This window comes from Podarcis gaigeae, assembly GCF_964106915.1.
Source record: "Podarcis gaigeae genome assembly, chromosome: 9".
In the NCBI taxonomy this organism is placed as follows: Eukaryota; Metazoa; Chordata; class Lepidosauria; order Squamata; family Lacertidae; genus Podarcis; species Podarcis gaigeae.
In genome coordinates, this window is record NC_139685.1 from 47,630,315 (window position 1) to 47,647,754 (window position 17,440).

At 40.0% G+C, this 17,440-nt stretch overlaps 1 protein-coding gene across 8 annotated transcripts in view; it reads right to left on the reverse strand.

Annotated features, from left to right (window-relative positions):
- PCDH10 (protocadherin 10) overlaps positions 1-17,440 on the reverse strand; it is a 51,587-nt gene that overhangs the window by 26,596 nt on the left and 7,551 nt on the right. For 5 of the 8 annotated variants that reach the window (XM_083755479.1, XM_083755476.1, XM_083755478.1 and 2 more), the window contains exon 4: positions 5,998-6,303. The exons of the other annotated variants lie outside the window; for them this stretch is intronic. In XM_083755479.1, the coding sequence (XP_083611605.1) occupies positions 5,998-6,303 (306 nt within the window). The remainder of the gene's footprint in view (positions 1-5,997; positions 6,304-17,440) is intronic. 8 annotated transcript variants of the gene reach the window in all.

The window sequence follows — 17,440 nt, forward strand, 5'->3', positions numbered from 1 at the left end:
AAGCTGTCAGACCACGAGTTATGGAGAATGTGGAAGCTGGCATGCTATTTTGTGATATTTCTGGTTTGCCTAATACAGTTGTTAATTTTCAGTTTCTTTGTGCAACTAAATGGTTTCTTAAACTATTAGCACATATATAATTTCTCCACCTTTTGGTGATGAACTAACATTATCTATTCTTGGTTTTGCAAAGAAGCTTATAGTCATTGTGGCTGAAAGTACTACGCAAATGGCACTGAATCATCTCTGTGCTTGCTGCATTTTATAGAGACATCATACTGCAAAGTTCTCTTCAGCATCTTTACCACACAAAGCAGCTGCTTCAATAGCTGCATAAAATAGCTGCTTTGTCTATCATATATTTAAAACTAGAAAAGTGGATATATTCCCCTTCCTGTTTTTCTAGATTTTTCTTGTTCTTTTTAAGCAGAATTCAAAATATACATGGAATAAATATTATTTATATGTAATTTTATTCCCAAAATGAAGTTAATTTTCAGGATATTTCAACATAACTATTTCCTCACTGCCTGTTATTCCAACAATCCCATGGCTATGACCCTCTGAGAGGGCAAGTAACTGCTTCCTTAAGATTACTAACAAGAGATAAAATATGAGATAGAAAATCTTTTTGTGCATTATAACAGTTTAATAAATGATTTTTACAAGATCACATTATTACAACCCATAAAAATGAACAACAACACTAGTTTGGTATGGGGGAAAATTTTTCAATTTGTTTGTTTGGTTTTTTTGAAAAAAAAGATTAGTTTATTTATTTAAAAGCAGTGATTTTTAGAACTGCAGGCAGTCCTATGCATGTTTATTGAGAAGAACATCTCAGCATGGCCAGTGGGGCTTGCTTCTGCTAGGTATGGTATGTATAGAATTATAGGTTTAATATCTCAAAATGCAGGTGGACTAAATGTGGGAAATTCTGCACATAGTATATCTGGCATAGTAAAAGGTCTCTTTTACATCCTGATATGGTCCAGACACTTACATGAGTTGTTATTTTGAAAGCTTGTCTTCTCAAAAGTTTTTTTCTGACCATGCCATTATCCATGGCCAAATTACAGTTATAACATCTGAATTATGTGGTTTCGTCTGAGTAGCATAATAATCCCACTGAAGTCAGCAAGGGTTTAGTTCAAATACAGAGGATCTTTAAATAAAAGCCCTGTGTGGATTCTGCTTGTTGCCATCACAAATTATAAAAGACTTTCTTCATCCTCACTTTTAACTGTAGCCTCTTTAACTGCAGAGGGGCACTGACCTTCAGGAGTGACTTTCAAAACATGCGGCGGCTGTGAGACGGGTGATCTGGAAAGACTCAGCCTATGCTTAATTCAAAATTCCCCAACCTGGTGCCCGCCACTATTTTGGACTGCAACTGAAATCACTCCTGATCAATGGCCATGCTAGCTAGGTATAGTTCAACAACACCTGGAGTGCCACCTTTCCTATCTCTTCAGCTGGAGAAGAAGAAGAAAGGCTTTCCAATATATGATTACATTCTACCTGACTTGAACAGACCAGAGCCAAGGCTGTATCAAATACTTAGCATCAGCTCCTCATCTCAAGTTTTATAGGCAGATGCCAACTTGAGTCTCATAAAATGACCTTTGGTCACTTTTCCCAAAGGCTGGACAAGCAACCTGAAAACCTTTTTTAAGCCAGCTATCGATCAGCACATCTAGTCTCAAGTCTTTGCCATGATTAATTATCTCTTTTAGTGACTGTAGAAAGTCCCATTCAATAGGACTTGCCTCTGAGGTAAGTTCACAGAACTTCCGTTTTGGTCTCAGTCCAATCTTAGAATCCCAGTACTTGGTTTTTTACTCTTTAAAGGTAAAGGTAAAGGTACCCCTGCCCGTACGGGCCAGTCTTGACAGACTCTGGGGTTGTGCGCCCATCTCACTTAAGAGGCCAGGGGCCAGCGCTGTCCGGAGACACTTCCGAGTCACGTGGCCAGCGTGACAAAGCTGCATCTGGCGAGCCAGAGCTGCACACGGAAACGCCGTTTACCTTCCCGCTGGTAAGCGGTCCCTATTTATCTACTTGCACCCGGAGGTGCTTTCGAACTGCTAGGTTGGCAGGCGCTGGGACCGAGCAGCGGGAGCGCACCCCGCCGCAGGGATTCGAACCGCCGACCTTTCGATCGGCAAGTCCTAGGCGCTGAGGCTTTAACCCACAGCGCCACCTGCGTCCCTTTTTACTCTTTAGTATCATTAAATAACTCTAAAAGAATAAATATCACATTTGCTCTTTTTTTAAGGCTCCAGACAGGAGAGTTTCATAACCCTAGCTGGAGATGTTGGAACTGATTGCACACCACTGAGCTACAGAGCTTCCGCAACATACCGTTATTATCTAGATACTTACAATCTGGGGCTAAAATTATATGTAACAGTCTCAAGATTCTTTCTGTCCATATGGGAGAAGGGGACAACTTCCCTGCCATTTATACACTCATTACTGTCCCCTTTCCCACTCTATTCCCATCTGGTTTTCCACTTCATGTCCTTTAATCCTTTCTGCTGTCTGTCCTCTCTGCTTCAACAGACTTAATCATTCCTACCATTGCAGGAATAGTGCTTTGCATCTGTATGACCCAGAACCCATTTGCCCATATTCTGTCTTTACAAATGTCGCCAGATAGGAAAAGGACTACTCTTCTCTTAGACATTTCATGTCTCTCAATCCTTATGACGTCTCCTGAATTTTCAGTAGTGCCATTCTAAATGGATGAGATTTGATAACCAAAGCGATTATAAAGTATTGCAAACTGAAACATTTTCCAAGTTTAATTTATCTAGAACAAGGGACAGGACTATTTCTGTTGAAAATAAAGTCAACCCCCCCCCCCCGAAAATCATATGCAACGGTTGGATGAATACCATCTGGTATAAGCAACTTATTTTTATTTAACGTGTTAGTATGTTCCAGCACTTTGTCACTTGACTTCTTATTCTCAGATGCGGCCTCTTAATTACCTGACATGAACAGATAAAATGAATGCAACTGTCATAACAGCTACTTTGAAATCTGCTTAATCTTATGAGTCGATCTCTGCTAAACTAAATTATTTTTATGCTGCTCCAACTACCTTTTAAACACGCAACTGCTAGGCTTGGGCATTTATTAGTTATGTGAGATATATGCTATATTTTATTGAGTTAGCTGTAATTTTCACTAACCCACTCCATATTCCTGACTTACTCTGTGAAGCTCTATTTAGCATCTTGAAGTTTTGCGGTGCAGAATGTATATGCCTCTTTTACATTTCGGGTTAAGTATACATCCTTTGGCTATCACAGGAGTGGGGAAACCATGGGCCAAATGTGGTCCCTCAAACCTCTCTATATGGCCCTACAGCTCTCCTCCTGCCACACAACCTCTTCAGCAACAAACACTCTATCCAGGCCATTCACCAGCTCTGCTTCCCTATCCCTGAGCTTTCATGATGGCTGCCTGTTGCACTGCCCCCCTCCCCACCCCCTGTTATCATTTCTCCAAATGTATGTTTCCCATTCAAAGGCTGCTCAGGGAAACATTTTCAAGCACACCCAGAGGCTTCTGCACAGGCAGTGTGAGTTTGGGGGTAGCTCTCCCTCAATCCTAGGAACTGGCTTCTTGGGAAATTAATAGAGTCAAAAGTCCCGGTGGAAATACAGACTGAAGTTCTAGACTTTATCCATTCTGTTTCTGGGATTGCTTTGTTCTTTGTCCTTTGAATAATTAAACTTGTTTAATAATATGCAAATAATATATTTCTCTCCTCCCATCCTGAAGCTAAGAAATAACACAATTTAAACAATAGGCATTTTATTTGTAGGGTCAAGTGTGGCTGCCCTCCCTCCCACAGCTGCAGACATGGGTAGCATACCTTGCTCTGTTAAGAGTTTTCTAAATTAGCTTTGTTTGTTTGTTTGTTTGTTTTAAATCCCCTTTGTAGCTTTCAACAGCTCCTTGATACTTTTGGGGGGGCACAATTTGCCCCAAGAGAATGTTAAACTTAATTAGCCTGTGGTCACTATAGCTCGACTCTAGTTACCACTTGAATAAACTCAGTTGCTTCTCTTAGAATTGCAACTGAGAATAGGCTCTCTCTCTCTGTTGTGTTCAAAAAAGAAATTATTCATTGTAAAATATTTTGTCAACTCTATGAAACATCATGCTCTTCAGTAGCTGGTTTCTTCTCCTTCACCTACCTCTCTCTCTCTCTCTAAAATAACTCTTGCTTGTTATGAAGTTCAAAACCTAACCTCATACAAAAGAAAACATTAATTGCACGTAGGGGAAAACCTGTCTGATTTTAGATTTAATATAGCTTTATCCTGAAGTCTAGATGCAAAAAAACAACAAAAAACAGCCCTGAATCCCTATTCCCCTTTAAATGTCTTTCAGATACCACCAATACATTGCGCAGGCTTAAAAATCTTCAAATGTACATCACAACTTATGAGAAAATAAACAAACTAGAGGGGCAGCTATGCAGATTGGTCTATGATTTTAAAAGGCAGAAGCAACAGGAACAGGCTGAATTTGGATGATAAACCTCTTATAGCTGTTTGGCACTGCAAAGTTGCTGTTCATTTTCAGCCATTAGAAGAAAAAAGATACACTACCTTAACTGAACAAGCTCAGGCATCACCTTAAAGAAATGTACAATGCTACAGGTCTGAAACATATGACCTAAAATCATGAAAAGGTTATTAGGAATGCATGGCTGAAGTAGTATCTCTAGAGTGAAGGGTGCATTTGGAATGGCTGATCTGCTGAACAGTGAAAAAAAGATCTGTCAATCCTCCTCTAGATCATTAAGTTCAAAGGTAACCCAGCAGGTACAAGAAGTACAACTAGATGGTGTTTCGGCTTTTTTCTTTTTCTTTTTGAAACAAGTGATGTGCCTTAACATCAGCTGCTAGAAACTAAAATATACAAAGCTGGAATCAGAAGCTTCTGCTATGTCTGGCCTCTTAGTCTAAAAGCTAAAATAAGCATAAATAAAGCATAAATTCCCACTTTAAGATGGGATCCCTGTAGGACAGAACTGGGGAGGGGACGGCAGAACTGAGAAAAGGAAGCACTGCTATATTGTATTTCAGTGGTGACATTACCACTCTCATCAATTAGATTTGCTTTTCTTTCTTTCAGAAAGATCCCTGCAACCTTTGCAGCCGCTGCACTTCCTAAATGAAGGCACTGGTTTTCTTCATTTCCAGACACACAGACTCATCCTAAGCACTTATAATCAAGGGAAGACTTTACGATCTCCTAATAAAACATAATGGGCCGGTAAGCATCGCAATGTAGAATCTCGGGCCAAAGAGCGATTTCAAGGCACTCCACTTGGCACAGAAATGAATAAGGAATTCTCCTCTTTCACCTAACCCTATGCACCATCTTCTGTATCACACACAAGCACCATCATACTTACAATGGTCTCAAGAATTCAGAAAGCTCCAGAAAAGATTGTTAAAAGTTCATCCCATGAAGGATGGTCAAGAGAACAAAAGGCGATGGCAGCAGCAGCAGAGAAATATGAATCGGAGAATGAATGCCAAGCCTTGCTCAATGGGGAACAAAGCAGCTGTTGGGTACAAAACAAATTTGGTACCACAAGTAGTCCCAATGAAGAAGCACCACAAACAGCTTACAAATGTGAGGAAATACTTGTCTTGCTAACTATTTACTTTTAAAAAATTCATTAGGGCAACAGTTCCAAAAACAGCATTTAAAAAAAAAAACAAATCCATCTTCAACAAGGTCCTAGAAGTTACAAACTAAAAACGCCATAGGCATTTTCTTTTTTAAAAATAATAATAATATATCAACATTGTTCTCTTCAGTGGTTCTTAATCCAAAGGGATTCAGGGCTTTTTCCCCCCATTGCCTCTGGTATACTGTTCTATTCCTAGCAAGCACCCTGGGGAATGGAGTTTTATTCCCATCAAGGGAAAACTCTCTAGCAGCCTTTTGAACAGTACTTACTCAAATATGGTGGTTTGTAAGGCGCTCGTGTATTAGACAGCAGTCCATCCAGTTCCTTCCTCTCCAGAGTGCTGTGAAGGGCCTTCTCTTTGCCAAAGGTGGAGAAGGACCTCTCTGGCCCTGGCTGGGCTTCTGGTGTTTCAAACACTTCAGTGTCTGGAACAGAGTCCATACCGGGCACATGAAGATTGCTGCGGTAATCCGCAGCTTGGCGTCCATCAGAAGGGACAAAAGAGGGCATCCAGCACCGATCCGAGTGGCCCAAGGCTTTACATTCCTCCGTGCAATTAGAGAAGAGATCCATGCCTACAAGCAGGAAAGAGAGAAAAACTGTAGATATAATCTTCAGCATCATGACCAGCTGCTGATAGATGTATGGTGATCAAAAAGGAGTTGGGTGTTTTTTTTCACCACCTTCATTCTCCCAGTAAAGAATCTGATCATTCAGTCTTCAAAAGACAGCACCTTCATTTAAAAAGAAAGGAAGTGCTAGAATGCTCCACAAATGGCAAAGCAAGCATAAGATGACAGGAAAGATTGTTATTATATATATAATAAAATCTTGCGAACTTCCTCCATCAAGCTATCTGGGAGCTGGTCCCACTGTGTTTGATGGTAATGGCAGCGGCTTGATGCCCAACAATCATCAACAAGGGGTTAGTATGACACAAAAAGGGTGGCATAGTGGGGAGGAAAGATGAGAAAGGGATGTAACTAAGTGGAATGAAATTCCACTTGTTCGACTAGTGGAAAATGTCAATATACAGATAGGCTAAAGATTAAGGACTTTACTTTGGAGGAAGGAACATGACCTAAAAGAGCCAGCCTTTGGCACCATTTCTTCCAAGTTATTTTTTCTGCTACCATCTACTTTACAGTCCCTTAAGCCACATTAGTAGCTATAAAAAAAGCCTATTGTGAAATTACTCTAATTAGTGGCACTAAGGGTAGCTGAAGCCTGATGTGACACAGATCCAGATACTATTGACAAACGTGTTAATGCTTACTCTATACCAGCAAACACTGGTCCCTGCCAACATGAAACTGTTTGCTTACAAATCCTTTAAAGCTATTAGAATTCTAAATGACAAGTGAGACTATCTTCCGATAGGCATTTCAATAGACTGATTCCTTCAAGGCACTAGGACAGGTTTCTCGAAGGAGCAGTGATGGCTGAAGTCGTTAAGAGTGGAATGGAATAACCAATGTTTGCTCAAGAGTGATATTACTGCATGCTTAAGAATTCAGTGGTCAAAAGTTGTTTTTCATGGCTTTGCTTGGAGAAAGAACTGAAAGGTTTTAGAGCTGAATTTGTACATGTAACAGTGGAAGAAAGCCTCGTGTTGACTTGGCTGGACAACAACAGCAATAAAATCACACACCCCTTCCCTAACACAAAGCTTACCACTCCAACAAAACACCAAAACTCATTAACACTAAAGATACTGTTCAATACCAACAAAATGATCCACACAGCCTGGCCACCATCAGATGTTCATCACTGTAAGCCGCAGATCGTCATTTCCCAAACCTAGAGCCAAGACTCACTGGCATTGCATCATGGCAGCCTTGCAAGTCAGTTGGCAGGCTGCGGACTGCAGAGAAAGGAATAATCTGCCACAAGACCTTTAAAGTGTACAGCTCCTCTGTGTCAGGATTCGGGAATGGCAACTGGTTCCTACAGATTACATTTTCCTGATGAGAAATGTCTACTATAGAAAAGACTATGTAGCCACTGTCCTAAGTAAGTATCAGCTATCCCCACCCACACTACCCTCCAAGCAAAGATTCATATTAAGAATTCTGCTGCAGCTTTTATAAGTAGAAGCAGTGTCTTAGCAAATTTTCTGCAAATAAGGTATCCCACCCAATTACCAACAAGTGCTTGATAACTAGAGAAACACAAGGGGATTTGTCTCAAGATTAATCTCACTTTATAATGACAGTTTTATTTTAAATTAAGCTTTGTGCAATACAAAGTCTGGATTTGACTGTAACCTTCTACTGATAATTGCTATGCAGAAGTCTGGAAGTAAATTACTAATCGGTGAGCTGTTGAGGAATGCAAACGTGAACGGCAGCTGGGATTAAAGATTTAGGGGAGGAATAGCATCTGAGACATACAAATGGTTTGTGAAATAAATGGCTAGCTTATTTCTTTGCTGACACAATGGTAAAGAAAAGGGGTGGACAGAAAAGGCATTCTGAGACATTTTCAACATTTCTCCAGCAATATTCCTCTCTTTATATAATAAATCCAACTAGTAACTTTCCAGCAGATATTGCAATTGCAAAGCTGATTTTTAAAACATAGCTTAACATTTATATTTCATAAAAAATGAAGCAAATATAAAGAAATAAGTCATAATATTATCCAGAAGGATTTCAAGTTTCATTACAGTCACAATCTCTGTATTTGTTCAGAAAGGCTTCTGAAAATAAATTTCAGTTTTGGAAACTGACACAAAGACATGAGAAAACAAGTAAAACTATATTATATTCCTTGTCTTCTAGGTCATTCCTCCCCCAATTGCAGTTGTGAAACATCTATGAAATTGTAAACTCCTTTGATTTTTGCTGCTAAATGCAGTGAATTAAACATGTTGTACAATGCTGTGCAATAATATAGTATAATGCAAAATAGGAAACGATACAATAGCTACTATAAATAGGTATAATCAAACCCTAGTTAAGCACTTTAAGTTCCCATGTCATCAGGTAACTGATAATAACAGGTGCTATCCAACAGAGTGACATTCAGAATAGACCCATTGAAACAACGGACTGTAGTTACTTTCATGCATTGATTTCAATGGATCTGCCCAGAACATGACTAATGTTGGTTATCAGCCACAGGAACTTTTAAAATGCTGTTCTGCTCAGAAAAACTACAATGATTTCAATGGGCCCTACTCCCAGGGGTATAATGTTTGTAATTCAGGTGCAAAACCTTGCCTGAGTCACATCCTAACACACACACACACACACACACACACACACAACATAAGTTAGGCAAGCATGGATTTAGGGTTGTAGCCAATAGCAGGTTGCACAACCAAAAATGTTTCTTCAAGACCCGGTTTCCACCAACTTCTACTGCCAAATCCAGTGGTGAAAACTGGGTGGCTCTCCTTGTGCTAGCAAATGTGTTTTTGCTAGCATAAAGCCAACAAAATCCCAATTGTTTAGCAATAGGCAAAACAAAATGTCTCTCCCACCCAAACCTTGAAGACTGAAATGATCAGACCATTACATCCTACAATACAATAAAGAGAAATGAAGATTCTGGTTCAGAAATTGCACTGGCAAAAATGCAGACTTTAATTCAAGTTGTGCATTCTCCTATTTTTAAGCAGTCTATAACAGGGTGACATTTTACCAAATGGTTTCTAACAGGTGTTTCTTCATGGTGTCATAATGACCTAGAATTGGAGCAATAGAAGCACAGCTGGTGATGCATAGATTCAGTAAACAGAGAGATTGTGAATGGCTCAGTGTCTGGGAATTGAATTGGCTCTGGGGTGTGTGTGTTTTTCCCCCCAGATCAGATTGCAATGTAGTTTTATGGCAAGCTAGCAATCTTATGCACGTTTACTCTGAAGCATGTCACACTGTATTCAATGAGACCTATACCCTAACTGGTGTGTTTAGGATTGCACATTCTGTCACTCTCATGTAATATTTAATAATGAAAACCTTTTAGAGGAAGAAACAAGATTAGGCTTTGTGCTCTACTTTACAGAAAGAGAGACCGTATCTACCATCAGGGAAAGTCTGCTTCCACCTGCTATGCCCTATTCTCCTGCATTAGGAGGCTTTATCAGAAGACGACAGAAGGACAGAAGTTGGGAAAGGGGGTGGCTATATACTAATCTCATTGCCTTAGGGTTATTTTCACAGTTTGTCATATGCCTCTTTGTAATATATGCCAGGAATGTGGAATCTTCTTGCAAACCCAAGGGCCACAATATCTCAAAGGTGACCTTCTGGGAGCCACGTACCAGTGGGGTATGTTGCAATACATGCCACTCTCCACCTTCCATCTAGGCAAGCAAGACGTATTGTCACAGATAAAACCACAAGAGGAGGATGCAGAGAAGGTTCAGTGAGGGGTGGAGCCTGGGGAAGGGGTGTGGCCTGAATCCCAAGGACCACATACAGAGGCCTGGTGGGCCACATTTGGTTCCCAGGAACCTGCTTTATATGCTGTCTTAATTTTCTTTGATACATTTTGAATGAATTGTTGCATTGTGTAGTAGGAATATTATAATTGTTGTTATGCACCATGTCTATTGCACTATTGCATTGCAGTTTTGTTTTCTGTAACAGCTCTGAAGACAGATGTAGAAACAATCAGTCATAAAACTGACAGATTTTAAGCGCTGTGGCTTCAAATAAGTGATTTAAAACCACCAAGCTCAAAACCAGTTTCTTTAAGTTTTATAATACCATTTTCCATTTATGCAATGTCACCAAAAGTCTTTTTATGGCCTGGAGTGTGTATTTAGGATAGAGGGCAACTGCTACAGTGTTAGGTTGGGTTTCATATACCATCTATTTCATTACATTTATAGCCTGTACCACCCCAAAAGACTGAATGTGGGTAACTTCTCCTCTTGCAAACAAACAAAAACCCAGCAAAACCAAATAAACATGTTGGTGGCTTATGATGTTCCGGAAATCATAGTAATTATACATTTCTTTAGACTTGGATAGCTATTTTGCAAGAAATAAACAACTAGTCAATGAATGGCTGGTGTTATCACTAACACTTGTTGATTTACCACTAAAACACAGCTTGTTCACTATTTGGTAAACTTCGGTGCAAAAGAGCCCTGCCAAGGACTAAGGAAGTGGTTGCTTCCTCTGAACTTCTCAATAAACCAAGAATCCCGTTACTGATTTATATATAAAGGAAATGTTCAGTCACTCAAACACTTCCATCTCAACTTTGTCATAAATCTAACATGATGTGCAGTCTCTCTCTGCTAACTTATCTACTATTCCTGCCAAATCTACATTGGGGGAGATTGAATTAAAAATGGTAATTGAATTTGAAAAAAAGGGGAAATTTCCATTACATGTTAAACTGGGATTTTAAAAGTAAATGAGAGTTATGGATTTTCAATGGCTGTGCCAAAAGGGTTCTTCTAACAACTAGTACAAGTTACTTGTCAATAATATCCCTCAGTATATCTCATTTATTATAAACAAAAAACACGAGCAAACAAACAATTTGTCTCTCACACTCCATCTATATTTCTGAACAATTTCCACTGCCACTAGCCATATCATGGGGTATAAACTAGGGAAACCAAAAAGGCCATGATTATAAAGACTACAGTCAACAGTAGTATTGATTGAAGTAACAAAGGGGTATGCTTGAAACTCCTCCCGCAGTCAACACCCAGTTTGCAAGAGAACTTAAAAAGGGAAGTAGGTTATAACTACGTGTGGAAGTGCAATCCCATTGAATTCAATGGGGCTAAAGCAGTCTAGCTATTCACAGTAACGAAGCCTTTATAAGGCATTCAATTTTACAAGAAATAACATGATTTGCTTTCAAACGTTAGGCATTTTTGAGATTTGTTCCTTCTTGATTAAATTAAATTAAGAGGAGAAAGAGAAAAGTATGCACAGAAAGCCTCTAGAGATTTTGAATAATCTTCAAAGTATCAGTCTCTAATTATCCAATTAAAAATTGCAACTGTAAGTAATAAGTATGCCAGACTTTCTTTCCTCCTCCCCTCCTCCCACCCGCCAACTGCACCTACTTTCTCCAAAACAGTTACATTTTTAAATAATAAAAGGCACTTCCCAGCTCTTTGGCAGCAAAAGTAGTCTTCAAAGTTTGCTTTCAACTACATGCATCTTTTTTTCCATCTGTGCTCTATGTCACCGCAAGGTTTTCTAGATATTACAGTAACGTCATGACAGAATCTAGACCAGTGGATTGTGAACAATCTTAAGGATAGCATCTACACGGAAACAACTAACAGATACAAAAGTCTTCCCAGAAAATAAAAGCACCAAAATGATATTCAAATCAAGGAACAACCTGGGATGAAAAATAAGAAATATCAATCTATGCTCCTTTGGAATTTTGGCATTTTCATTTCTCATTCTTCACACAGTAACAGCAATGCAATTCTCTTTCCAGTTCCTTGAATTGAACCCTGTTGGTTCTTATCTGAGCAGCTAAGAATTGTTCCTTAAATCCTTTGACAAGAGAATCCTGCTAAATTAAACACACACACACACACACACACCTTGGTCATTGGCTTTTTAATGGCAATTCCCTTAAGATGCTCAGATGCAAGCAAAGATTTAAAAACAAAAACTAAACATAAATCCTTGCAGTACAGCCAATCACACACTGGACAGTCACTCTATCCCTGTTTCATTCAGATCTGTGCCCAAAAGCATAGCCATAAATTTTGTCTACAATCCAAGTCCATTTTTTAAAAAAACTTCTGTACTGTAGCTATGTTCAAGTTTGAGAAGATCCCTTGCCTTTTTCTTTCCCTATGAAAAATCTAGCCTTCTCAAGTCAGCGTACTTTTTGTATGTTTATTCCGTGAACATCTAGATGCAATGAGGTGGTGGCTGAGGTCCAAGTCCTGGCAGACAGGTGCTCATATCACACAGCATAAATGCAAACAAACACAGAGAGTGGTACTTAGCACCTATGCTGGAAGTCTCAGAAGAGAAGCCAAGAACTTAATTACTCATGGATTAAAAAAAACACACACACACCAAGAGGCATACATACACCACTAGATGCACTCCTAAAAAGATTTATCTTCAGGAGATAATTCTACATGCAGGAAGTGTTTATTTAATGGAGCACATCCTGCCAAAAGCTACAACAATTATATCACCTGAAGTCACAATCTAGCAACCTTACTTTGTGTCAAATTTATTGTCTACACTAAAATTACAGCATGAGGATTCATTTGTTGACTTTGGGGTCTTTACCCCCCAACCCTCTCTCTCCTTTTGTTGTACTCTTCCTGTTGGGTTGTTGTTTTTTTTACTTTTTATTTTTAGACTCTTGAGATTCCTCCCCTTTTAAAACCCCAATAAAAACATTTATGTGGGGAATATACTGAACAGTCCAACAATTTTCCTGAGCTGTAATTGATCTCAATCAAATAACTAGTCCACAATACTTCAGTGAGTTGCAGCAGGGAATTGGACTCTTTTGTTTAGATCATATACCATTCCATCTTTCAGGAAACAAAATACATATAATATTATGTTGTACTGGTATAAAGCCATCGGTGTCCATGATGCTTTACAGAGTAAAAGAAGGCAAAGCCATGTCCAGTGACTTTACAATCTGTAATTCAACACAGAGGGATGGAAATTCAGGCAGTATAAACAGAACGTAAGAAAATAAGAGAAGCCCTGCTGGATGACACACTCTGTTCTCATAGTGGCTCACCAGATGTCTATAGGAAGCCCATAAGCAGAACATAAACACACTGGGAAGATGCTAGTCCTACTCAACATAGACCCATTCAAGTTAATGGCTATAACTAAGTTAGACTCATTAATTTCACTGAGTCTACTTAAATACTTAAATACAACCAAACAGCACTCTCCTACACATGATCCCTAGCAACTGGTGTTCAGTAGAACAAGTGGCAATAAATCACTGACAGTCTTATCTTCCTTGTTGTTGGCACCCTCCTTGAATATGACTAATAGCCTTATCGTCTGCAAATTCCTCCCTTTTCAAGCTGTCCAAAAGCCAGAATGGTGGCCATCACTACAACTTGCAGTAGCACATGCCATCGTTCAACTATGGGATGTGTGAAGAAGTGCTTCCTTTTGTCCTTCCCAAATACTGTGCAGTGGTACCTCGGGTTACATACGCTTCTGGTTACAGACTCCGCTAACCCAGAAATATTACCTCGGGTTAAGAACTTTGCTTCAGGATGAGAACAGAAATCGTGCAGCAGTGGCAGCAGCGGCAGCAGCAGGAGGCCCCATTAGCTAAAGTGGTGCTTCAGGTTAAGAACAATTTCAGGTTAAGAACAGACCTCCAGAACAAATTAAGTACTTAACCCGAGATACCACTGTATTCCAAAATTCAGGTTTGTTGAAGGAGACTGGGTTCCAGCAGTATAAGAGAGTGAGAAAAACTTTTATCCACTTTCTTCCCACCAAAAATAATTTGATACCAAAAAATCATGTCCCTTGCTGACTCCCCCCCCCCCCCGCTCCCACTATATTTAAAAGCCCCAAACTTTGTAGCCTGGCTTCATAGGGAGGTTGTTCCAACCCGCTTTCCCTTTCTACATAGGGAAATAATATGGGATTCCTTCAATTACATGTACTAAGGAGGCAATCATAGACCCACTTATCTGGAAGCAAGCTCCATTTAACTCAATGACTATACATCTATAGGACGCCACTGTTAAGCTTACGTAGTTGCATTAGGTAATGGGTTGTTGTGCTGAAACACTTAATGAAAAAGGGGAAATCTAGGTATATTCAGTAGCTGTATATAGCACATTCTAAGGGTGGTATTCTAAGGATACCATTTGGTATCAGCTAACAGAAGGCATCTGTCAGTGGAATGGGGAAGGAGGTAATTTTTGGCCCCCATTTCTCTCCAAATCTGCTTCAGGGTTTTGGTGGGCCCTATGGATAAGATCTGGGGACACAGGGAGCTATAGTGGGAATCACCTCCCTCTCTGGTCCACTAACTGCCTTCCATCAACTGCAGGACACCAACTGTATACAACCTTTAATATTTGTATATTATTTCCCAATGTTTCCAGCACTTCACAAGGATTATCGAGCTGCAACACTTACAGCAATCCTACGGGTGTACCTAAGTATACTGTGTGCTTATTTGAAGAGGAGTTAGATGCTGTGAATGGCTTGCCTAAGGCTATCTAGTGAATTCACCATGCAAGAGAGAGGATTCACACCAGGCAGTGGCGTAGCGTGGGTTATCAGCACCCGGGGCAAGGCAAGTAATTTGCGCCCCCTAACCCATGGATTTGCGCCCCCTAACCCATGGATTTCCCTAACCCCCAGATGTTGCGCCCGGTGCGGCCGGCCCCCCCTGCACCCCCCACGCTACGCCACTGACACCAGGTCCATGGTTGCTATGCATCCCTGCTGGCATAACCCTAAGAACCATTTTCTCCAAGCTTGCCACAAACACCTGACATCTCTAAAGTGAACACTACAGCATTTTCTTCTACCTGATGCTAAACACAGGGCATATACGTAAAGGGCTTGAGGGTTTATGTATTTCCCCCCCTTAATTTCCAGGTGACTTCATTTATTAGCAGTTTTAGATCACTGGTGCAGTGCTATTATGCAAGCACTTCTGGAATGAGATGAAACTAAACAGAATCAGGAAAACAAGCAAACTGTGAAGCAAGAGAGCAGCATTAGGAGACATGTAGAGTGAAAATGAACTATTTTTAAAAGCAAAAGTGGAAGCGGGGATTAGAAAGACATTGTGGTCATTTGCTATGGATAGAACTTCTGCATCCATAAATAAATAATGCAAGCACACACACCTGTATATGTAAGTAAGTGGATAAGAAGACGGGGATAGTTAGATATTCCAGCCTTAGCCTCTTCTTTTTTATATTTAGAATACTGATGAAGTTGGAGGCTGAAACACTTAACTTAATTCATTTATTTAAATATTACTATTTGACTGCATCATATATAGAGCCTTCTTTAATGCAGTTTAATTTTGTTGTTTTTCATTCATGTGTGTGTGTGTGTGTGTGTGTGTGTGTGTGTGTATGCGAGAAAATATATAGTGCCCTTGAACACTCCTCTAGATCGTTGTTAGCTACTGAAGTTCAAAGAAAACTAGTTCCCTCTCTTTCATAGAATAAACCAGGCAAAATGGACGGGAGTGAGAGTGAAAGCAGGATCCACTTGTTAGAAAGGGTGCTAGGGAAAACGTGACCTATGTGAAGAAAATGGAAGTCTTGCATTTATCAAAGAGCTTAATATATGTATCCCAAAGTCAGTCACAGGAGTAAGGTGAGATATTCCAGGACACTCCATGAATATGGATTCACACAGTGTCAGTATACCGCAAAAATCCTTATGCAAAGCGATAGCCATAAATGCCTAGCAGTAATTTCTCAAAACTGGTTATTTCAATTATTAACTTAAGTCAAAGTTTCAATTCAAAATGTTAAATCTAATTAGACTCAAAAGAAATTGTTCAATATAATTTATTCCTCTCCACTTTATTTGCGCAAGCCTGTAATTTAACAGGCAAGTCTACAAGTCAAGAATACCACAGACCATGCGTTTTTTTAAGTAAATGGATCAGAATTGGTTTAAATTCAAGCATTTTAGCTTGTTGGGTTTTGGTGTTGAAATCACAAATAACTAGATTAAAACAAAATGAAGCCTTTAAAGTTTGGACCCTACGTTGTGAAATAAATAGCATCAATGCATTAGGGCAATGCAAGAACAGATAAAAAGTCTCAGGTCATCATAAATACCCTAATTTCAGATAATCCATTAAAAACACACAGAGAACAGCAACAACAAAAAGCTAAGTGTAGTACACTGGTAGATGCTTCTCAACTAAAATGGCTTTTTGCTTGATGTGCATTACGATGATTATATTCCCGCATTCTGCCTCTCCATTCCAGGCCTTTGTACAGATGTTTATTCTTTTCTCTCCTATTTGGTTATTATGGTTCATTATGTTGAGAGAATAAACTGATTGAAATGTTCAGAGAGATGAGTACCGCAATAAAATGTGTGTTGGGAGGGGGTGGGGAGGAAGCAGACAGGGAGGTGAAGGCAAAGGGGGATTTTATCATGCTTGAATACTGCTGCCTCTGAAATGAAGCAACTAGGGGTACCTTGGAGGAGGAAGGAGCCTAAAATGCATATATCTGGAAGTCGGGGTATGGGGAACCATATGCCAGATATAGAAAGAGAAAAGAAGGGCGGGGGAGAGAGAGCGGCTCTGTGTTCCAATGTAAACTTCTGGCAAGAGCTGGTTTGTTGTCAGGTTCCCAGACACAAAATAGATGCTCTGTTCACTAAGCATGAAGCCCTGCAAGGAGCAGGGAGCTCAGAGCCTCTTGGCTTTCCTCAAGTCTCATTAGGTCTGCATATTAATGACTTGCAGTAATATAAAGCAGCCCTTGAACAGGCTTTCCTCTCTCCCCCCACCCAACCCCTTCTTACAACGCGCCCAGGCTTCTCATAGCAAAAGAAACAACACACTTGGAAGAGCAAAGGGCTGAAAAACCAACCAGCCAGCCTCCACTCCGGCTCTCAGTGCTTCTGAGGAAATTGAGTAGGGTGGGATTCACGTTCATGTCCTCTCTCCAGATGGTTTGGGCTACACCTCCCATCAGCTCTAGCCAGCACTGGCTGGTGCTCATGGGAGATGTAGTCCAGAACATTTGGAAGGGATCCAGCTGAG